Source organism: Paramormyrops kingsleyae, chromosome 3 (assembly GCF_048594095.1).
Source record: "Paramormyrops kingsleyae isolate MSU_618 chromosome 3, PKINGS_0.4, whole genome shotgun sequence".
Classification (NCBI taxonomy): Eukaryota; Metazoa; Chordata; class Actinopteri; order Osteoglossiformes; family Mormyridae; genus Paramormyrops; species Paramormyrops kingsleyae.
The window spans coordinates 6859251-6884096 of NC_132799.1; the positions used below are offsets into that span (position 1 = coordinate 6859251).

The window sequence follows — 24846 nt, forward strand, 5'->3', positions numbered from 1 at the left end:
CTGCGCCGAAGATACGAGTACGCAGTGATACGATTGGTGTGGAGTTCGGTAGAAGAAAATAGTTCCTACAAGTTTTTGCTATTGATGGAAAGCTATGCACCAAACGACGATTGGTCTTTTCAGGAGACATACAGGGCATGAGATTAACCTTCCAGATCATTCTGGGTTGTAGTTAACCTGGGAGGCACCACGGGAAGGGAGTCTCAACATACTGATGAAATTCATTCAGATAGATAGATAGAGCAACAAATTATATAGTTTCAAAACATTTCTGATTTTCAGATACAAGCTTTAATACTGGGCTCAGCAGGCCACATATGTGTAATGTGTATGTTTCAATTACTGAACAACTTGCTTATGTTTATGTGGGATTTTCACTAGTAAGTTGCCAGAAAGACTATTTAGGCTGAAGCGCAATGCTATAAACAATTGCAAAAATAAACACTGGTGAGGTATATTTGATTTAGTGTCTTTAATAGTTATTTCTGTTTTGAGAGGTTGGAGACCAAAAGTATATGAAATGAAACCATTTGTTACGGCAGAAATGCTGTATGAAATTTAAAGGGTTACATCACTTTGATTTTGGAGCACTAACATCGCAATGAAATATACAATTAATGTCCACAACTAAACAATAGTTAGAATATCCCATTAATAAGGTCACAGCATGTCCCTCTGCTCCATTGTTTTGCTGTTAGTTATAATCTCAGCAAGTTTCATTTAAGACGAGCTCCAAACCCAGAATGGTAATTGATTCCTACATGACTTACTACAGCTCCTGTCGAGGGCTTTGTGTTTGCTAAGCAACACAAAGCTGCATTGTTAAAATACATTGGATTTCAAAAAGAATTTATCGATTCCATTTGGACAGAAAAACACACTAAGCTTCAATAAAACACATGCAAATGTATTATAAATTGAAGTTTGATAGGAGTTGACATAATATAAAAATAATATGCTAAGATATAAAAACCGACTAATATCTGCTGTAAAAACAAACAAAAATCTTATTTATTAAACTCCTCACTCTAAGTCAATTTTCATAAATGTACAAGGAACAGCTATTCCAGTGTTGGATGTATGGAATTTCAATAAAACCTTTTTCAAAGCTATGTTAATGTCTGTTTTTGTATGAGAATGTCTTCCTCTCAGTGGGTTAAAAATTGCCCAGAGGCTCAACTTACTCAAGTGACCAACATTTTTGACAAGCTAAACAAATTGGAGAAATTAATTCCAGCTTCAGAGCCTAATTCCCATCTCTGGGTATTATATATTTCCCCCTTTAACTGGGGTAGAGTTTGCCTTTCATGAAAATTCATCAACTCTCATAAGCAAAGGAACCACTATAGGTGAACTTGGCTGCGATAAACACTTAATTGGGATGAAAAGTGATGACATTCATTATCTGCCATCAGTTCAAAGACAGGGGAGCTATTGAAATGAGTGATAGAAACGGACTTTCCAGTTTGCAGACTTTGAATATAATCTCCCATTTACAACTTGAAAAATCAAGAGCACAAAGATCTGAAGTAGAAAGATAGGGCAAAAGCAATTAAACTGCATGCATTTCTGTTTCATTTTGCAAAGCAAAATTTTAACAGCACAGATGATGCAGTGGACCTAATTTGTTTGAGGGTATATGGACAATGTTCCCAATCTCCTGAATCATAACAGCAATCATTGTGACCATAACACCCATTTCAACAGAAAACATTTTAGAAATCATTTAAATATCACTTTTCCCTAATAACAGTACTGCAGCCAAACCAAATAGACACACTTGGATGAATTCAACATGTATGCTTCACTTTACAGACACACTTCAAAGCTACAAACTGAACTTATCCAGAATGCTGGGTTTGTATGGCATGGTGTGATTATTTGAACTAGGAAAAAAAATAAAAATGTACTAATCAGGTAACATTTGATTGCCCCTACTATTGGAAACAGTCTTTGAACTCTGCATTCATACAAATGAATGCCTCTTAACATTATGATAAAAAAAAATCACAAGATAAGCACTGAGATAAGCATAGATCTGTAATCGAAATTATAATTATTCATTTTTGGGTGTGGAATCCTAATCTTTGAAATTGGTTCAAAATTTGGATAGTCCGTTTAAAATAGAGGCTTGGGACTTAGTTGCCTTCAGGAGAAGCTGTGCTTATGAGAATGATCAGATTCTGACGGCTTCATCCCTGCAACGCTGACCAGGTTAAGAGGTTGGAAGATGGATGACTGATGGCTTCTTCTGTGCAGGAGCCCAAGTCCCTCACTAAAGCCTGCTTCCCTAATGGCTGTTTCACGCTGAGCTGCTTTGAAGTTACACCTGGTCCATTAAGAATGACTCTACTTTCAGCACTTTTTCTTCATTAGAGTAGCCCAGATTTCTGAGGGGGAGGGAGGGGGGGCTGGCGGCTGCATGGTGTTGAAGCCTGTGAAAATCGAACCTGAAGTGTGCCAGTTCAGATCCCACGAGGATGGTGATGTCATCTCCAGCAAGGCCTGCTGAATTAACTGAGTTAAAATATTCAGGTCTACAAAGCGATGAGAACAGAATAGGTGGTGAGAGAAAAAAAAAAAGATTAAGCACAATAAAATAACCAGAGAAAATTTTGTTTTCATTCATAGCTTCATTGAGCCGGAAGATAGGATGCTGTCAGACTGAATGTTAAAAAAAAAAGTTTTCCCAGAACAAGTGAACAATTAGCGAAGTTTAATGCCACAACAGACACCAAAGCACAGTACAGTCCTTTGGGCAGTAAATCCTTGTTAAATTCATGCCAACAGCCTCTTGGATGAATCTCAAATCAACGCAGGACTGCATTAGCAGCGTTAACCCCAAAAGTGAGCACTGCACACTAATTATTAATCAAGTGAAGTGCAAATTGAGGATGCAGCGTCCATCTCTTATAAAAGGCACCGCAGGTTTTCATCTGTTGCCAACTAATAATGATCCATAGATCCCCTACTGCATATTCATTGCCCAGAGACAAGGTCCGTCACAGAACATTTACCGGCTGTCCCGAGCCGTAATTTAAACGTTACTTTAAAACACATCTCACCTTTGTTTCATTGAAAAAAGCCGTATTAAGCTTGCCAACCTATGTGATTGGAATGTGGCTCATTCCAAATAGACATTTCGCTGGTGCGGCAGATCTAAAACCCTTTGCAATTACAGCTGCATATCCTTGGGCTGAGCACGACATTTAATTGTGATTTATTGTGGGTAGGTGAAATGCCCAAACTCTGGCAGACTACATACATATACAGGAAGTCGCAGGTTGTGCACAGAACAGCTGCCCTGAACAAAGTTTTTTTCTCAGGGAAACCATGGTAACCGAATCAGACTGAAAAGCTATCAAGAACGTGCATCCAAAAAGCTCAAGTGGGCAAGCGGTTTAATGCAAATGGCCTCACTGGTAGCACTCGGGTAGAATCAGTTTGGAGACCAGCCCAGCATCTTCTCAGCTTCATTATCACTGTCACACTGTTGGCCTACAAAATATGTAAGGATATTACCTTCTCCCAAGCTGCTCATGACAGGCAGAGCACTGACATCTACAGGCTCCAATCACTAAACCCTATTTCCTCTATCTCTTGCTTAAATACAAAAATCTGTCACAAATGTCACAATAACACAAAATTCATCCATCCGAGTATTTTCAATGTACACTGAAATTCTGCAAAACATCCCTCCAAGATACAAGGCTTACAATAACTGATATGTGAAAACTGCCCACACTGTGATATCTGTACATCTCCAAACTGCAACAACACCCATCACTCATTGGTAAGCACTGGATGAATGCTGGAAATGAAAAATAAGTAACTGTGAACAATTTTGATTTACAAAAATGGAAGCAATCGGGCTGTTGAGCTTGGATGTGCAAACAGCATGATGTAGAAATAATAGAGTTTTTACCAGCACTGGTCTCCCTGTCCTTCTTTGCCTTTTCCCAAAGTCACCATCAATTTTGACATGGTTCCTGCTGCTGTTGACACACTCATATCCTTTATAACATTTTTATAAAGGACTATAATGAATTATCATGTCAGTCAGCTGGTCTTTGGCCTGGAGCTGGGTCTTCTCTAGTAATAGAGTCCCTAATGGTCAAACGAGATGGATTCTCTCACTGCACCCAGATCTTATACTCACCTGCTCCTGAGCTATTTGATTCCTACATACCGTAGGCTTAAGTATCACTCTGTGGGCTGCAAACACTATCGTTTCAAATAGCCCAGGTGAAAGCTGGCCATCATTCTCATGATAGTAGCGCTGACTGACTGTAAACTGGGGAAAAGCACAGATTTCAACAGTCCAGGTGCAAAGGTGCAGTGGTTGCTTCCAAATTTGGGGGTTGCATTCGAAGACCAAATGCATTGCAGTGGCATGACAAGGCTGTCCCGTTTAGAAGGCTCCTTCAAATGCGGTCTAGAAATGCATCCTTCCGACAAGTCAAGACTTGGAGACATACCCCAAGATTCACTGTGCAGAGGAGAAGTGGGTGTGTCCTAGCTTGACTCAAGGGTAAGGCTGGAAACAGCCGGTGATGGCCATCCCATCCCATTTGTCAACGCTTTCAGTTCAACCTTTGAAGAATGCAGCTTGCAAAGACTGTGCCTTCCTAGACCTTGTCCTATGAAGGCTGCAGCCCTTGAATTTGGACACTACTAGTGGTCAATGAGTGAATCAAATGCTACTCCAATAAAATAAACTACTATGAGCTTCATGATACATGAGCGATAGGAGAAATGAGAAAAATGAGAAGACAACAACACAAGAACACAAGCAACACTACAGCATGTCAAAGTGAGCAATTTATTTAGCCAGTGTGACTAAAAATCAAAATCAGCTTGGACTGGTCTTTGTACATGAAGAATATACATGAAACAAAGACTCTCAAAACAAACTGCAATATTTCTCCCAAAACAAGATCTGAACAATTTCCTGCATCACATACATTAGTCATCCACAGACAGACCAGCTTAACGTCGTAATCCAGCTCAGAGTCGCTCTGAGACATCAAAACACGATGAACAATCATATAGTAGTGAAAAGTCTGATTGTCACAAGGACAAAATGGTGGGCTTCTTCGTCTTGTTGGGATGCAAATAAATACATGGCAACACACAATAGAGGAAATGTCGATTTGAATGTCTGATTTACATTCCCTTCGTGACATTCATTACACGTGTGTTTATATGTAAATACAACCATTTTGCTGTTTGCTAACAATGTGGTTACATAGATACATTCTGTTTTCTATGGCTTGCAAGAGATAATCAGGAAGTTGGCCAATATCATTAACCAGAAGGCAGGATAGGTAAGCTGGAGTGCAGTTTGAGGTCGGTCATTAATTAGTAGTGAGTATTAAGTAGTGGGCAGTTCTACACAGTGAATGGGCCAGGCTTGGGGACCCGAGTCCCTGAGGAGACACAGCGTGTCTTCTGTTAGCGTTCCTACGCTGGAAGACTTCGGTTGCAAAATGGACCTGAGCAGGAGTTGGACGCCGCGTGGGGAGGAAGCCTCATGCTCAAGGCAAGGAGATTTTCCAGTGCGCAACAGATCTCTGCCAGAACCGTCACTCCTGTAAGTCATCATCAGGAACTGCATCTCCTAAAGGCGTGCTCTGAAGGAAGCCAGCTGACCTTCGACAAACCGCAGAAAGCTCCGCCCACCAGTGACAAAAACCCTGAGGGTTTAAATGCCACAGCTGAGCTGTGCCGTGACGGTACCATGGAGCACAGAGAGGTGGCATTTTGTCTTTCCGGACACATTTAATTCCACCTTTTTCATATCCCATTTTGAAATATGTCAAAGCTTTTAGTTTGCGGGACATTATATTATGAATCCACCCATCACCTGGGACCAGATAAGCCAAATGAAACATTTAAATTTGCTCTTATAATGCTCTTTTTAAATGTTAATTATCACCCTAAAATATTTAAATGGGGCAGATAAAGAGCTTCTTCTGTTTATTAGTGTTTCTTCCGAAAAGATTCCATTTCTGTGTTTATTTTTGAACATTCGGCCTAAACTGAATGTGCAATGAAGGAAAATGAAAAATTAACAATTCTTGAAAGTCGTGCGGCTTTTACTGGAAATTAATAGATGCCTTGGTAGCGCTTTAATGCATTGTTTCGGTATGTGGCACTCGGCATGAATATGCTAATCTATTCTAAACAAATCGCAGAGACTGACAGAAACATTGTTGCCCGGGAATCATATAGGAAGCCTTTAGCAGCCCGGAGTACAAAGAGTCTTTGTGGCGAACTTCACAATGAGGTGCAGCTTCAATAGCGCACGGAGATCCGGTATCTGAATTTTCTGGATTTTCACATCTCCCATAAAACTGAGGCACCCTTTTCCTGCTCCCCTGCTTGTCATACCCTGGAGATTTATCTTTATTTAACTGAAATAAAGACAGTAAATGTCCCGGCCCACCTTCACGTTCAATGTTTAATGGGGGAGGGGTCAACAGAGGTTATGGCACACCTGTTCCTCAAAACAGTGCGCCGCTGATTTAACGCTAAGCTTAATGGCCCGAAGAGTATCCGACAGCCTCTGCCTTTTCACCATTCTGCCGTCACCTTTGCGGGTGGTTGCCGCAGCAACGGGCAGAAGAAGATGAGATCCAAGGCATACTACTGAATCCAGGCGGCACAAGGCCATGGAGGACGAGACCCAAATGAAAAATGCTGCCATGGATGTTGTTTGAATGCGCTATACCCCAGCCAGATACTTGAAACCGCACGCAGACTCACAGAAGGGTGAGGCATAATTGAAAACTACGGATGATTAACTTGGGTAGAAAGTTCTACTGCAGTTGCTTTGCAGACTATGGCCGGTTCCTCTTGGATGCCTTCAAAACTCAATTACCAGTTTCAGGCTCATTTTGTTATTAATTTATTGGCCCATGGAAATTCAAAAGACAGCAGCCCTGAGGCGCTGCCAGGAGGCGGGAGGCTAAACTTTCGCCTTTGTTTCTGAGGTTGGTTGCGTCTGACCAAACCCAGAGGCAGGGACCTTGCCATGGAGAAAGGGAAGCGAGAGAGCGATGAAAAAAACAGCTCAAAGACGCCCCCGTCAGCTACAGCGAAACACTGTAGAAAAAACCGCAGCCCAATGTACAGTGGTGGACATAATGCATCAAGAAGATTTAACAGGATAATGCTTTATTTGTCTGTTTTCTTGGGAGGGTGTCGGCTGCCCGTTCTCTCTGTGAAAATACTCGGAACAGTTCCGGATCAGCACGGAACCTGGTTTCAGGCGTATGATCCGGACTCCTAAGTGTCGAGCTGCGGTAATCTGAGCAAGGCTGTGCAGAAACACTCTCCTGAAAGTCCACCGCCCTGCCCTCAGCCTGTACCATGGCTGCTGTAGTCGAACACGCCCTTCCTGAAGAATGGGGAGAACTCGCAGATGGCGTGCTTAGACAGCCGGAAGCCGGAGCGCTCTGCGTGCAGCGGGGAGTCCCTCGAGTCCAGCATCACCTGGAAGAAGTTCTTCAGGTACCTCTGCGGATGGGAAAAACAAGGTCAACCACCTTCAATACTCAACTCAAATTCTGAGGATGGGAACTATTGAGGAACTATTGAATCTCTCCCACTAGAGAACAGTAGTACCACATGCCAATGAATATGTAAGTTCACCATAAATGGGTAGTGAACCAAAATCACACAAGAGATAGATATATTATTTATGGGAGGAGGAAGGAGGCACGGAAGTGACTGAATTAGGGGATATATATTAAAAAAGACAAATGAGGACCAATCCAAGTGATTGTTTTGATAAATATTTCAAAGGAGCCCAAAAACATCTTTATGGTTTATAGAGGTTTATAAATGAGTTTGTCAAGCTTTTCAACACCCCTCCTCCCATTTGATTTAAGGGCTGGGGGGGGGGAGGCATTGCCTGCACCAGCCAATTAAACTGAACTTGCTGGCTCAGAAGGCAAATAAATGTCTCCCATCGAAGCAGAGCATGCTGGGAGGGGTCCCTAAAAGTTCCAATCTGCACCTTAATTTCCCAGACAAAATTATTTATCATATTTCATAAAGGTACCACTGCTTACGACCCCCTCCAATCTGGGCTACTTTCATAATTGGCGGATTATTGTTCATGGGAATAGCTGCATCACATTTACATATTTACATGAGTAATTGTTTCATAAGAAGATGCTGTAATGTAATTCCACTGCAATCTCACCCCCCTGTACCTCGCAGGCAGCCTCCACCTCGTGCGAATGCAGCTTTATTGTACACCAGCCGGCAATAAGAGGAGCCGTGTGCAAAGCGACTTCCTGTCACGCTCAGCAATGGATAGCATACAGGCCCGTGATATCAAAGCTAGTGTCCCGGGGGTGACGTCACCATCCCGTCTTGCACAGGGTTGCAGTCCCCTCAGGGAGCCAATCGGAGGGGGATCTCAGTCCCCCCCGAGAAAGACGGAGGGATACCAATTCATTTACGATTCATGGTTTCACATGCTAATGCCAAGATGTTTACAGAACCTGGGAGTGAATGGCGTTTAGCATGAAGGTCACCGAGGCGTGCAGTTTAAAAAGAAAATCTATAAATCCTGCTTATTTGTAACTCCGAGTGCCAATTCAAATGAGCAACTATACAAGGAGGACTGTTTTTTTTTTGTTGCGTCCTGAAAGCCAGCTGCATAATTTCTAAAACTAATCTGCTGCTGAATGTCTTTGGGGTGGGGGGGGGGGGGTGTGTGCTGGGTAAAAATGTATTGTAAATTATGCAAATTGTGACAAAAAGGGCAAGCGATGCACTGGGGAATAATCGTAATAAATGCTGCCAGGAAATTTAAATAATCTGGTAAAAATCTACAAAAATAATGGACTGCGGCTCCTCATATTTAGTATTCAAATTAGCCTGGTGACAATGAGAGTCCATCAACTGTTATCATCATTTTTGGTGCTCAACAGATGTGTTTATACAGATCTTAAAAAGCTAATGTCATTACAGTCTTCTCATTATTTACCATTAACAAAAAGTAGGCTAGAGCAAAATTAAATACAACTGTAACTGAAGTCCCGGGGTGCGTATACAACATCAGGTGACCCCCATGGGTGTAGAAATTTTGGGTTCATAAGCATAGATCCTTCGCTAATATGCAAGCCGTAGAGTCCCTGTGTTTGCCATGTTTTCATCATCTTACGGTGCCTCCTGGCTTGTGGGAAATGATTGGAATTAATGGTAACTGTCTGTTTCCCTCAGGCCCATAGGAGACAGACTTCCTCCGAGGGACGCAGACAAGCCAGCACTCTATGGACGAGGCTTCACGGACTCACGCTGCAGAGAAGCGCACCCCATGGTGCAGCTTCTAGCATAAACGCATTTATTAATGCGTAAACAGAAGATGAAGGGTCGAGGCTGCCGCTCAGCGAGCCTCATTACCCTGCATCCTGCGCTCCCGCTGCCTGAAATTAATGCGAGTCGGGTTTCCGTGACGGAACTCGTCACCGAGCTCTCCTGCAGCACAGAGCGTGGGCATCTGGGTTCCTGCAGTCAGGAGGGTGTGGAAGATGATGAGGAAGGAGGATGAGGAAGACTGGGAACACAGGGCTCTTCGGCCATCGGCACATTGTGGACAGCCTGCATTATTCCTGACATTTCCACTCAGGCTCCTCCCACAAGTGCCACCCATGAGGTCCCAGTACCACGGGTCAAGGCCCCTAAAGGAACTAATGGGGAACCAGAACCCTGCATTAATTAATGTCCGGACACCCCCAAGCCACAGAAAGTAATGACGCGAGGAAGCGAGGGCCGCCGTTTCGATTTCCAGGTGCATAATCACCACAGCTGCAATTAATTAATTTGTGTGATTAATTTAGCATCACTGTCAAGTGCAGGAGCCTGGAGAGGCGCTAAAGATCAGAAGAGGAAGACGGGAATCGTTACAATCTCCGAGCGGTTCGTCTAATGCGACTCTCGGCATCTACAGACCAAGGGCCGGGTTGGAACCTTGAAAAGCAAAGTTTAAGGGGGGGGTAGCAGAGGTCAACAGACCTGCCAACAACCTAATGGAAAAGGGTGGGGGTTCAAATACTGCCTATCAAAGGTCAGACACCCCCTGTAAGAACCTGACAGCCAGATTGACTGAGTCGACCGGTGAGACGATAGATAGATGGCGGGAAAGGTAGATAGACAGAAAGATAGACAGATGCAGATTGTATCGAAGGGCCATCGATTTACCACCCGCACCCTGGCAGGACATTCCGAAAGCTGCTTTTCTGTGCCGTCAGCTTCATAACACTCTGTATTTGTTTGCTGTTTAATTTACGAAGGATTACCGTTCCACTGATGTGGGTTTTCAAACAAGCATTATTCTGTTATTATTCCAATTTCAATCGAGATTTTTATTTATTTATTTTTTTTATCTGCAAACCACCACTTTAAAGCTCTGCCGCGTAGACGGCTTAGCGTGCTTCTGAACGGTAAGGGAAAAGCGTAAACACAGCAGCATTTACATATCTGAGTATCTGCTAAAAGTATAATTTCCTAGGCTCTGATTAAGCGGATACGTGAGCGGAAGCTGAGGATGTCTGCAGCGCTCCCAGCTGTCCGCCGGCTCCCGTTTCTCGCCAAACGCCCGGCTGCCTGAGGTTCCGCAGGGCTGTTTACGTCCTCTTTCGTCCGCCATAAACATCCATCATCCGGCTGCCTCCACCTGGCACGGTACCATTTGTCCTAATATCTACGGCTGTCCCGTACTATTAGCCGATATTGAAATGCGCATAAGTGTGCTGAATTCCCATCGAGCCCCCCCCCCATGGCAGCTCCTATCCGTACGTCACTCCAGGGGCTGCCAGCGGTACACGGCACGCTCCTCTAATCTGTCTCCCCAGGCTCTCGGATGGGCCTCCGCAGGATGACGGACGGAGAGATGTGCCTGGGTGAGGGGAACCGAAAGAGAGCGAAGCCAATTAAATCTTTCCACCAGCCGGCACGCAACACGTCGTCCTGGCTGTGAATGATGAATGCTGATTCGCACCCCCCGCACCATCCTCCCCCTGGGTTGTGGGCAGAGGGGGGTGAAACCGGGTGAGTTGACGAGACTCGACACCCGCCCGCCCGTCTCAGTCTCCCCGACGAGCTACCCTGTCGCCTTCCCCGAGACGGGACGTGTCGTCCCTTTGCTGAGGCTGATGCCAGAGGGATGATAGATTGCCAGAGAATGGCAGGAGAGGGAGAATGAGGTGAGGGGAGCCGGGGGGGCTCTGCTGTGACGGGGATCCAGCCCACAGCTCAATCTTTCTCTAAGCAAGACACATCGTTAGGAAGAAACAAGGTAAATGTGGGCAGAGAAGAAAATATCCACCAGGAGGGAAACAAAATTTTGGGACTGGCCCCCCTCCTCAGCCGTCACAGGGTCATTTTTCCTTCAGTATGGATGACAGTAGGAGAATGGTCGCTGGCTGATATACTACATTCTGCGAAATTCCGAAATGTGCCACCTATAGACGCTACACTATCCCAGAAGGCCGCTGCAGCGGCAAAGAAGGACATTGCCTGCCAGAAATTTGTGTCAAGATCGAGGAGGAAGCGCCATTTCTGTACAAATTTAAGTGGAAAATAATGCCATGTCATTGGTAAATATCTGGGTCAGGCAATATGCAAGACAGCGACGGAAGTCTGAAACGTACATACATACTGTACGTACTGCAGTACGGTCGAGTGCTAGGCTTAGTACGTACTGTGTAAGTATGCGATTTCACATGGAAAGTTTGTGGAAAGTTCCTCACTGCCTTTGTTCTCACGAGTCAGAGATAGTCAGACATTTTAATTAACATCACAAAACCAGGTGGTGGATTTTGGCCTGCCCCCCCCTCGTGCCATTTCCTCTAGCTGTGGAGGTAACTACAGCAATGAGTCACTGCGTATGTTCTGTTGTTCTTAAACACACGATGGGGAGCAACGGCCTTCTCATTGAAGTACACTGAAACTGGAAAATGTTTAATCAACCGCTGGCTTCTTCACACTCCTAGCTGACGTATCCATTTGCAAATGGCAAACGTGTTCAGGGTCTAAGAGGGGACTGTGGAACACAAAGACCAACGCGGAAATCCCTACTGCATTGACATTTATCTTAAAGAAGCACAGAAAGGGGCTTCGCTAGAATGCAAACCTTTCCCCCAGCACCTGAGGCCTGCAAAGCAATTGATCAGTCGTGGTGGGGGGGGGGGGGCATTCTGCTGGATGCGCTCCACCCTCACGACGATGACACACGAGCCAGTTCCCAAGTCCCCCAAGAATGCATCCTCCCCCCCACAACCTCGCGGACATTGATCCAAATCTCTTTGTACACTAGGTGCTCCCAGGCAAGCTGACGCCGGGACCCCTACTGAACAGAGACAGGGAGGCAGATTAGCGCTCACACTTACCTGTCCACTGCCAGTCACCCAGACACGTATCACTGTGTGCACACACATCTACCGGCAGATGCATAACACACACCCAACCTCCAGTGCCACATCACACAGAGACCGTAGCCATGTCAGGCCCTTTCTGAAACCAGGAGATGCTACAGTTTCTCAGCGCCGCCGAGAGTGAGACTAGACACAGTCAACAGCACGCTGGTCATCACTTCCTGCTGTTTAGAGCTCGGCATTGTGGGCAAAATGAAGTGGCGACTGTGAGGTCTGGGGGAGGGGGGTTTCTGGGAACCCAGCGCTTTAATTGGGCAGATTGGGCTGATATAGCCAGCCAGGTCCATATGCCACATGAGCAGCCGGGGGGGGGGGGGGGCAGGGTCGTGGCAGGGCTTAGCAGCCCAAAAAACCAGATTGGACCGGACTGGACCGGACCTGCAGGCGTGGTGAATTGACCCAGAGCACCCGTGTCCCACAGCAACAGTTGTCAAGTTGCAAAACAGTTGCAAAGTGGGGGCTGCAATCAAAACCAACTAACCAAAAGAGGAATTGAAACAAAAGATGAATGGAGTAAAAGACACATGGATTCCTCTCCTCTCCCAGTGTTACACATCCCTACGGGGGTGCAGCACAGAGATCTCCGAACGTCACAGGAACCACGAATCCGCCTGATCAGCCGCAGATGGCTGCACGTCACCGTATTACGCCAGCGTGATCCCCCCACGAGCCATGTGCTGCATCTCCCGTGCCGCCAGTTTGAAAAGTAATTGATTGTGGAGATTTTTCGCGTGGACAGCCAAGACCCCTGAACGAGGCTACACTGCGTGTGAGGAAGCAGGCAAACGTGCAGACGAAGGGGCAAACGAACGAGTACGTAAACAGATGGCGAATGGCAGCTGTAAAGGCTATGGAAGGACTTTTTTGAAGGCAGGCACAGTGTCAAGATGTGATGGAGGATTAGAGGCAGACAGCGAGCCAGACAGGCGGCTCAAGAGGCCTTACCCAGGACGAAGAGCCCCGCCTCCGGCAAAACCGCACTTCCAGAACATACCTCCAGGTGACTCCTCCGCTCGGCGACCACTCTTTCATCCCGGTTTCCGAACAACTTCTTCGGTGGGAACTCCAGGGAGCTCAGCTGCAGGGGGGACAGGAGAGAACAGCAAAAAAAAATCTGTGTTAAGGGTGAAGGAAGAATCAGAAAGAGCTGGGGGTGTGGGGGGGGGGGGGTGGACCTCATAACTGGATAACAAGTAGGGGAGAGGCAGGGTACAAAAGACAGCAGTAAGTGTAAGCAGCAGGGGGTTGTGGGGGGGGGGGGGGTGCCCCTAGCTCTGGGTTAAATGGGCCACAGACATACAGCACTGTCAGTCCAGACTGATGGTGCACCACCATGTTCCACCTGTGTGGGGCGCCTTCAGAGAACAGCGACACTGACGCTCTGGCCCCACCAAAAACTACCTGACATATTTTTCCATTAGTTTTTTACCGCCAATCATTGATACGTTTCGCAACACGCCGACAGTCGTGCGTCGTAAACACATCGCGGAAAAGTGGGACGAACTGATCCGGCGGGACGGCGAGCGCGCGATGCTAACCGGGGTTCACCGCTAACCGCGCAGCCCCAGGCGAGGACCTGCATATCCGGGGAGAGAGGAAAGGGGGCGCCGCTCGAAACACCCTGCAGGGGAAAGCAGCCTGAGTAATTGGAGGAGAACCCCCAGAGGACAAAGCAGAGGTATAGTAAACAGAGTGAGGAAGCCTATCACCTTGGATTAGCATAACTGTCTCCAGAAAGGAAGAGGGGAGGAAAGGAGCACCCTCCTTGGTGGCTGGGGTAACTCCCCCCCGAAGATTAGTGCACGGCTCAGATGGGCCATTAAGCGCGTAGGTACTGTTCCCCAGGTACGTCTCGCAGGTTCCTTACGCTGTCCTAACTCGACTGTCGCTAGCTACCATGGAAGCCCAGGGGGTTAGTATGGAGAAGCCCTATGAGTGCTACCATTTCTACCACTCAATGCTTCACTCGTTGGCCAAGTAGAACACAGAGGATGCTGGCCTATTGGCGATCCCTCTGGCCAATAGAAAATGAGCAGCTGTTGACTGTGACGTACCCGATTGGCCTAATCTGGACAATTTGGCATCAGGATATAGGATGACAGTAAAATATTCCTCACTCCTGCTGAAGTAATCCAAACCTGAAACATACCCATATATAAAAAAAAAAGGCGTTGACAAAAACATGGTATTGTGTATTTTTTTTTTTTTTTTTTGGGGGAGATGGTCTTTTCCAAAAGGAAGCGACTCACTTCTAAATATATATTCTCTGACACAATACACGTGTCGAATTCATTCAGTCGCAACTTGATAAGGATTCTGATGAGAGGAAAGGAACTCAATCTCTTGGGCGAGGGAGCATCAGTTCACGATAAAACGAATCGGACACACTCTCCGCTTATCAGTGAGCCCCGATTTTAACATGTTTTGGCGTGAGAGATTCCCCGCAGACGACGCCGCAGCTATCGCAGCCTGTCATGTGACCCAGCAGACAGGGCACAAAAGGTCACCTGGGGGGAGGGATGTCTGTGGAGTGAGAGGAGCCACGCCCCCTAGTGAGCGGCGTGACAGGAAGCCAAAGACGTACATTCCCAAAGCGCAGCGCCTCGAGGTTTTATGAATTTCATGAACGGCTCGCACAGATGTGCATTATGCATAGCAGGAAAAAAAAAAAAAAATTGATGATATCTCCCATTCACTTTGTGTTTGGTTCAGACACAGTGGGTGCTATGGCACCTGGGGAAAAGGGCATCAGAACTCAGCACATCAACACCATCATCATCATCATCATCATCACCACCACCACCACCGTCATCATCATCATCATCATCATTCTGGGACGATTCCAAATGAAAGGGCAGCACTCTCTCCTCTTTCTACTTCTGGCTGCAGCTGTTCTCCTCTGTGGACGACTGGAAAAGTGGACCACGCTAAAACTCGGGCTGGCAGCCGACAGAATTTTCGGGGTCTCCAGCGTCAATGTTAGACCTCAGTCCTACAAACTTACTGTAATGCAAGTGGATGGCAATCCTGCAGGGGGCGCCGTGTGGCTCAATGGGTTCAGCCTCTGTGCATGTGACCAGAAGGTTACCGGTTTGAATCCCATCCACAGCAGAATAATCACATTGCCAAGGGGCCTTGGACGAGGTCCTTAATCCCCCAAAATGCTCCAAGGACACCGGACAAATAGCTGACCTTGTGCTTGAACCTAAATGTGCATGTGTATGTATAGGATAGCAGGAAAACATATATGAAGGGAAGAATTCGAATGCATCTGTACTGATACTTGTACAAATGGCGAATAAAGCATCATCTGCGACTGCAGGCAAAATCAAAGTTAAGATCGAAGATCAAAGCACGTCGACCCCTACGGAGGCAGCCAAGCAGAGCATATGACTGAGCTGCAACACACTGCAGCGCGTGTCAGAGAGTCTGGGAAGCACAGGCACAGTAAGAAAAAGAACTGGCTGCTGACCGGGTTCAAGAAAAAGGGACGTCCTTCAAAGCACGGGGCCGGGGATGGGGGCCGGCGATGGGGGCCGGCGATGGGGGCCGGCTCAAGACGACAGCTAGTTGGGACTGGTTTGACTTTAAAAGTAGCGATGACCCCGTTACTCGCGTGCCATTTGTGAGAAGACGCTCTCATTATGCGGCAACCCTAAGAAAAGCCGCGTGACTCGGAGGAGCAAAGCTGTAAAAGAAATCTGTTGCGAGCTAATTATGCATTTTCCTGTGCAATTTATAACACTGCGTCGCCTGAAGTAACACTTAGCTTTGGCGGTGTGATTAATGCTGTCATATTAAAGCCGGAGGGAGTTGGGCGGTAGTGGTGCTGCTGGGGGGGGTGAGGGGGGGGTAGGACAGTCAAGAAAAACTTTCTTCCATTGGATCACGTTCATGTAGTTCCAGGTGGCACCAGTTCCATAAAGTATGTTCCAGTACCTCTGCTTATCAGCTCGTGTGTCACCAACAGACCTATCGTGACCAGTATCCTTTGTCAGTCGGTGAATGTTCCCAGGCACTGGAAGGGGTACGAGACCCTCCGCACTGCTGTCGCGGCCGAGCAGGCAGATGGATTATAAATAATATCTAAATAAAACCGTTTTCAATTTAGCTGGGATAAAAAGAACCATTCCGTGGATAAAAGAGCGTGAATGAGCATGATAGTCAGTTACAGGGCAAAATACGGCCGTGCTTCCAGGCAGAAAGCTGCACTAATTAACTTGAGTGGCCGATCTTACCGTAAGAAGTGCGGCGATACGCGGCAAGACACTTGAGGAGGCCGGATTTTGTTACCTCCGAATCCTGCGGTCTTAGCTAAAAAGGATCAAATGGAGGTGGGAAAAACGGCAAGCCAGGATTCAAGTGAAAGGAAAATATAATTTACAAACTTGTGCAGAGATGTCTCCATCTCTGGAGGCCTTTTCTTGTCACTCTTGCCTGGTTTTCCAGAACGTCCGGTAGACGACTGTTGTCCACAAGAGCGACACCTAGTGTGTCCCCTGAAAACGAAGTAGCCTCGACGCCATCAAAGACCACGACCCGTAGGTGTCTAACATCAAACAAGGGGCAGGTTGCCTAAATTGACGCCAACAGTGTGTAGAATATGTTTTCATTAAGCCAGAAGAGCTTCTGCGTTCATCTTGACGCTATGCTTTTTGGCTGACCCAACCCATTCAAGGTACCCTGTCACATTTGCAATATTTTTCAATATAGTGATGCATTCACCCATTGTCCCTCCTCCAAAGTTCATTATTTTTTGAAGCACAATGTTTACTTACTAAAGCCTTTTATCTACTTACCTTCAATTACTCACTGGTTGAGAACAGGGGAAAAAAAAACTAGGAAACAAACACAAGCTGCTTTAAGCTAAGATGCTCTAATTAGTGCTTGTTTTTAATAAGTAAATGGAGACGAAAATTAAATACTGTCGTGCCTTTCATCAGAGTTTCTTCATTGCGGGCCAGACAAAGGCACACAAAAGGTGCACCCACACAGAACAGGGAAGCAGGAAGATGTTTGAGGCGCTTTCAGGAGGATTAAGCCGTTCTTTCAAGTTAGTAGGAGTATTACAATGTAAGTAAACAGGAAAAAAGACATCAATGTTGAGGGGCAAAAAGAAAAAAATAACTCCAAAATTATTTAGTATTTGTCTGCAGTTTCAAATTCAGCTACTGTATTTGCTGTCGGCTAAGAATTTTCTGGTTCACGCATGAGGATTGAAAGGAAACTTGTGAGGACAATATGAGCACATGTGACAGTTCCACAGGATCTGAGGTTGGCCTTCGCCAACAGCCACAACACTGCCCCCTAATGAACCAGGCTCGGTGCTACAGGTGACTCGAACTCCTCTTAGAGGGCGAAGAGAGCTGATCAGAAGAAATGAAAACTTACTGGGTGCCGTTCCATCATCTACAACCACCACTCCCACAAGACAACCTCTTAGACAAAACAACTTTATCATAGCCGCCTCTGCAGAATAATTACCCGAAAGTAGACTGCCGTTCCCCTGAGACCATTCAGTCCTGCCGGTACCTGAAAACACATCGACCACCCTTATTTCCCTTTTAGGGGCGGGGGGTTTAATTGCTTGTCCATCTGGTCCATCTAGACCAGTTTCAGGTCATGTAAATCTTAACATGTAAATACCTTGTTTTTGTGTTAATTGGAAAACCACTAAGGGCAGGTAGTAAAATTGGATTTTCTAAGGCCTGTCAACCTTGAACAAAAATCTTGATGAGCTGCTTCTTTCGTGAAAAGGGAAGGACGGTTTTGTCTGTTAATTATATTTTAATATGATAAATTTTCTCTGTGAAGGGAACTGAGACACAGCAGAACAGGCTTCTATGAGTGACATTGGGGGTCCATTGTGCGAGTCCCCTTTGAGGCAGGGCCCAGGACAAATTCCATCAGAGGATCCGATAAAAACGGCTTCTGCTGGCACGGGCCGGCTTTCATTAAAGGGAAATAACAGAGGAGAAAATTGGGAAGTTAAAAAAAAAAGGAGACGGACGACATTGCCAGTTTCGAGCAAAATGAATTGGAAGGCGCTACGGCACTTTGAAGGGCCCATTTTCACACGCCGTGCTTTTTCCTTCAAAATATGTCCTTGCCACAAGGCCCAAGACAAAAAAAAATAAAGAAATAAGAAAAGCAAGAAAATCAACATAAATGGTTGATGCACACAGACACACTAATACACACATACACACACAGACATACACAAGAAGGATTAAAGACAGAGAAATGGGGGAACGTTTCATCTATTTTCCATGACAGAGACCGGATCCCTAAACGATCATCCTTCACTATCTGCTTATTTGCACGGGGGATTTAGAATTTGTTTCTCTGGCGATTAATAATGCAAGATAACAGCACCTGAGAAGAACCTCAGAAGGGCTGTAAAGGGCAACATCATTCGTGAGAAGTTTGAGGAGAACCTCAGAGCCTGATAGCCCACCTGTGGACATCAAACAGCTTAATCGCAACTCTTCCTATTGAGCTGGAGATGCTCACATCCCATTCGGGGGTGGGCCCATTCTGTCAGTCATACCTTTTCCCTCCCCAAAATAAATAAGTTAATAAAAGCCTCAGAATGTAACCAAACCAAGATGACATTGGTTGCCCTGGCGTAAGCTGTCAAACCAAAACAACTAATGTCGATGACAGCACACCTTAGAAGAGCTGAGGTGCAGGGCTACTACAGTACCATCTGTTCCAATCATGCAACCATGATGTTAGTCCTGTTCTGGTACGTCATGAAACCATGGCAGAGTGAGCAGTGATGCCAGAGAGAATAAATCCAAGGGTTTACACCAGGGTTATTCAAATTACGGTGCTCGAGGTCCGAGCACGACCAATCAGAATCAGTCATTATTAAACTAACTACCTGGGAGAACTGAAAACAAGGCCTGGATTTGGAATCGAGGTCCAGATTTGAAGAACCCTGGTTTATACTATTACTCCCCAAGTCAAAAATCATCTGGAAGATTCTAGAATTTTTTTTGATACCCGTACTTACAACTGCTAAATGATTTGAATTTTTTTTTGGAAAATACTGTCTTCTCGAGTTTACAGCCCAAAGGACTCCATGTGTTTCACACCATGTTGTTTCCATAACCGCTAAACATAAGCAAAAGATAAATGACTGAATTGCAGCTTTTCGCGAATTAACAGTTACGTTATTTTACACCGAGGGTTTATCGCATTTATTTTGTTTAGCATATAATGAGCTAAAAATAAAACTTAAACCCTCAACCTTAACTAATAAGGATTCATGCCTTTGTTCTGAGCATAATGGGCTTCAAAAATTAGCTTGGAAACACTGCAGCCAAACAATTAACAAAATCTATTCCTTTTGTTGTTAGAAAGGCAGGCCAAAGATTTAACCGCACAGAAATTATGTTGTGGATATGCGCATCATGCTATAATTAAGGAGAACGAGGCAAGAACACTTGCTTTTCAAGAATCATTTTTCTCTTCTCGAAATATTTAATTTTCTCAAGCAAAAAAATTGTATCCATGCATTCACCTGCCTCACAATTGATATATTTATTATTAAATTTTACTATAGATAATATAATTTACAAACTTGTGCACCAGGAGATTCCTGCAATATGCTTCCATGGCCGAGCAGCTGTATGCAAGCCTCACATCACCAAGCACAAAGCCTTAGATGCAGTGGCGTAAAGCGCCACCTCTGGACTTTGGAGTGGTGGAAATGTGTTCTGTGGAGTGATGAATCTCACTTCTCTGTCAGACAGTCTAATGGACGAGTCTGGGTTTGACAAATGCCAGGAGAATGTTACCTGCCTGACTGCATTGTGCCAACTGTAGTTTGGTGGAGGAGGAATAATGGTATGGGGTTATTTTGCAGGAGTTTAGCTAGACCCCTTAATTCCAGTGAAGGGAAATCTTAACGCTTCAGCATAGCAAGACATTTTGGACAATTCTAAGCTTCCAACTTTGTGGGAACAGTTTGGGGAAGGTCCTTTCCAGTTCCAGTATGACTGTGCCCCAGTGCACAAAGACATGGCTGTGGGAGTTGGGTGTGGAAGAACTTGACTGGCCCACACAGAACCCTAAGCCTCAACCGCACTGGACACCATTGGGATGAAATGGAATGCAGACTGTGAGCCAAGCCTTCACGTCCAACATCAGCGCCTCACAAATGCTCTTCTGGGCAAAAATTCCCACAGACAAAATTTTCTGGAAAGCCTTCCCAGAAGAGTGGCAGCTGTTATAGCTGCAAAGGGGGGACCAGCTCCATATTAATGCCTATGGATTTAGAATGGGATGCCATGAAAGTTCCTGTAGGTGTAATATCTCCCATTTAACCTCCCGTATCGACAGCGAATACGCCAGCAAGATGGGAGCGAGCGGGGCAGTTCGCAGGAGCTTGGGCAAGGAGTAATACGAGCTTATTAACGGCAGCAGATGGAGATGCTGTAAACATGTCGGATAATGATTGGCAGAGGACCCATTACATACTCCGGTTCGTTATCTTCCCGCTCCGCACAGAAGTCTGGGTGATAAAGGGGACCAGGAAGAAGATCACTCAAGAGGATTAGAGAATGTGCAAAAAAGTTCCTGTGAAAAGGCTAATTATCTTCTCGACCTGCGGTGCTGTTTCTGTGCTTCTGGGGTCCCTGGTAAGCCGAGGCCTGGCAGAGCGTGTGACCCTAGTTGGCCTGGTGACATTAAAGTGACGAGAGACCATTATAAGCATCCTCACTGTTTCTCCCTTAATCGGTCCACGTTCCGGTGGCACAGCTCAGCCAACTTGGGGGAATAATGTCGTCGTCACATTTAAAATACATAGGAAACCATCTGAAGTCAGGCTGGAGGGATTTCAAAGGCCAGTTATATTACAGGATAAAGGACACTGTGTGGCTCACTGGGTTAGGATGCCATGCCTGTAATCAGGAGGTTGCTGGTTCAAATCCCAGTGTCGGAACAGCGATTTTACTGTATGACCCCTGACCAAGACCCTTAACCCCCAAATGTTCCAAGGACTGTCTGACTCTGCTTTCTCAGAAAAATGTATATGGCTTTGGATAAAAATGTCTAAATTACAGTACAGTAATAACATTAGTGAAATGTAGAGGTGGAGAGTTCAGGTCCATAAAGAACAAATCCAGACCAAGGTTTTGTTTCAATCAGCCAGACTGACTGTGGCTCCTTATACTCAACTGGTTGGTTGAAACAAATACTTGGTCTGGATTTGTACTTTATGGATCTGAACTTTCCACCTCTGGTAAAATGGAATAACAGTAACAGTAATGGGCCTGAGGATATCGAAACCTGACCTGGGAAAACTGCTTTTCCATTTACAAGATTAGAAGTGAATTCCAAGAAAATGGATATGCGATTGGCCTACATACAAACCACTAGGGGCAAACGGCTAAAATGGTTGAAAGCACGACTGGAGCAACGGCTGGAAAAATTGGACCAAAACAAAGCGCGCACCGAATACGGATATCAAACAAATAAACCGCAGCAATAACAGGCACGTAGAATCTAAAGGCTCACCTCAGGATATTTCATCTTCAGGGTCTTGTGCATTTCGCGGAAGCGGCTGTATCTCCTGAACACCGCCCACGTCTCGTCCAGGACTGTGATCTATTAGAGCAGGGGAACAGGATACAGGCTGACTGGCAGCCTCTTTTCGGCAAACCGCCTCTGTGTTCCAAGGCCGCCCGGAAGTGGCAGTTTGAAAATGAACACAAACAGAATGCATGGATGAGACCAAATGCATGTTAAAGAGGAGATTATGCAACAAAAACAGACATCAACAAACCAGCTAATACAGGACTTCATCCTCATAAAAAGACAAAGGAAAAGTTACTTTCTTAACTTTTACCCTATATGAAAGGGCGAATACATATAACCGTGAAACAGCATGTATGGGGAGACTATTCAGCGTTATTTTATGAATACGTATAAACCCTTTCCAAAAAGAGACTTCCTTTCAATGTGCTTTGTGTCCTTGGTATATGGGTGCTGGATTTCTGTACAAAAATAAGCGATGAAAGCCAGACTGAGCTCCTACAAACCAAACACCCGCCCGAAACAGGGTACCTGAGCCCCACAGGGAGGTGGAAACGTTGACCTGTGACACCTATATATATATATATATATATATATATATATATAAAAAGAGCCGCATCTGGTTAATGAGGCAGACATTTAAACTGTGCAGGCTGAACGTGCAGGAGTGTGTTTAACAATACGAAAAGGAACATTTCCCCCATTAAAAATAAAACATGTGCATCGCGTGGTCCGTGCCTGTGAGAAGGGGGGGGGGTGGGGGGGGGAGGATGTGCTTCACAAGCCCGGATAAATCAAAAGTGTGTGTTTTTAATTATGGTGCCGTTATCGGCCAAGAGCCGGGGGAATGGGTCTCCTTTCCCTGCCCATCTCCGAATTAAGCACCGTTAAATAATCAGTGGAAATATTTGTACTATATTAGCCGTGATATCATTTTTGAACTCCAGAAGCGGAGTGACAAAAAAAGAAGAAGAATTAAAACATAAATCCAATCTCTAGGCTACACATCTGTGCCGGCCGCGCTTTTGAAAATGACGGCATTAAATTATGACTTCTCATCTTTTTTTAATTCAACTGCCTGAGATGACAAGATTCACAGCCGGTGACACAAACGCTAATTAAATGTCGTCAACCCAGGAAAGTATATTGGAAAGAGAAGGGAACCTTTTACACAGTGGGGGCTTTTTCCGGAGATAAAATAATTTGATTTCTCAGAAAGGTACCTCAGCTCCATTCAGAGGAGCGCTCTCCCTCACACCTCACAGAGCAGCGGGAACTGACCGCATGGTATGGAACCCTGTGATTTCAGCGCTGGACAGAGGCACTCATTCTGGACAGGCCTAGAGGTCTGAACCGGCCTTGAGCACTTTGCCTCTCGACTGCAGGTCTACCCACCTCCTGATGCTCATCAGCAATGAGAATTCATATGAAATAAAGATGGCAGAGATCCGGTAACGTGCATCAAGTGTGTGTGGGTCTTTTTCCTTGATGATGGGAGAGCTTTGAGAAGCCACTCACCTTGACCTCGAACTCGTAGTGCTCGTCTTTGCCTTGACCGCGCAGAACATAGCGAGGAATGCTGATCTTCACCGGGTTCTTCATATCCACTCGGCAGGGTCCGAGAGAGCGGGAAATGAGGCGCTATATAGGAGAAACATGCAGCAAGTACACAGATGCTTAGGAGATGCAAACATACACAAATACGGCAAAGAGGGTAAACACTGCAATCGACCAGTGTTTCCCGAAAACTACCCAAGGTTATTCAAACAATGGCAGTTTATGTATAAATAGACTCTACTTGTCCATCAGGGACCAGGAATATTGAGCGTATTTTTCAGAGTTGCTTGTTTTGAAAATCCCTAGTAAGGTCTCTACTGCCACATAAGCCGGTGGTAACCATTAAATTTGAGAAGAATGAGAAAGTTCTTGAACTTTCACTTTTAGTTTAAATGACTAGACTGATGCAGTCTTACTGCACTGGGCCGTTAGGTTTGGAGAGCTGTTAAGGGTAAAAGAGGAAGAAAATCCAGGTGGGTGGGGGTCAATCGTCATAATGGACGTGCCATTCTGAAGCCTGCTGGTCCAGAAAGACAGAATATTCTATAATTCCATCTATATGGTCACCAGGAGTCAGTGTTCACCTGACGGTACCTATTATTATTATTGTTATTAAGTATAATAAGTTAGACATCCAACCTACGTAAAAGACCAGAGAGCATGAACTCACTGACACCCTGGGAACCGATGTGTCTGACACCAACCCCCCCCACCCCCGAATCCAAACAGCATATGCATTAAACATGAACGTGTCGGCGGACATCGGCGGCCGGATGCAGCTTTGATCAGAACGTCAGGCCGACGGTTGGAAGCCCGCGATTCCGCATCTAAAGTGGAAAGCCTTGGCCAGAGCATCCTGTGGAGCTCCGGGAAACGCTGAGAGGGATTAAACAAGTACAGCCACTGCATCAAATTTCTCTAGCAGAAAAATTGATTAGATTTGTCTTACTGTATGCAGCATCCGTGACACGCAAGACACGGACTGTGATCGCTCATCCATACGCATCAAACATTGCTGTCATTATTCCAACCGTGTCCCGTCATGGTCAAAATATTCAAACTGTCCCATGAGTTTAATTTCCAAAGCACAACGTCTGCTGTCAGATCAAATCACAGTCTCAGTGGCATCAGGCTGTTTGCTCCAGGTAATATTGCAGTCAGGGATTTCATGAGATAAAGCCACACTTTTTACAGAATCAAGACTGTGCATGTGACGTGCTACATCAATGCTTGATAAGCCTCCGTTGATAATTATCATATGTTAATAGACATTTATCAGCTGAATTTTAAT

General features: G+C 45.5%; 1 protein-coding gene across 7 annotated transcripts in view; it reads right to left on the minus strand.

The window, feature by feature from the left end:
• Positions 1-4808: 4808 nt before the first annotated feature.
• The window catches only part of kif16ba (kinesin family member 16Ba), a 66448-nt gene continuing 46410 nt past the window's right edge, over positions 4809-24846 (minus strand). For 6 of the 7 annotated variants that reach the window (XM_072709507.1, XM_072709504.1, XM_072709506.1 and 3 more), the window contains 4 exons: positions 23517-23639; positions 21981-22070; positions 13447-13530; positions 4809-7521 (listed from right to left, as the gene is read on the minus strand). In XM_072709507.1, the coding sequence (XP_072565608.1) occupies positions 7363-7521; positions 13447-13530; positions 21981-22070; positions 23517-23639 (456 nt within the window). In that variant the 3' untranslated portion in view covers positions 4809-7362. Of the gene's footprint in view, positions 7522-13446; positions 13531-21980; positions 22131-23516; positions 23640-24846 lie in introns of those variants that run through there. The other variant, XM_072709508.1, reaches the window with a different exon arrangement.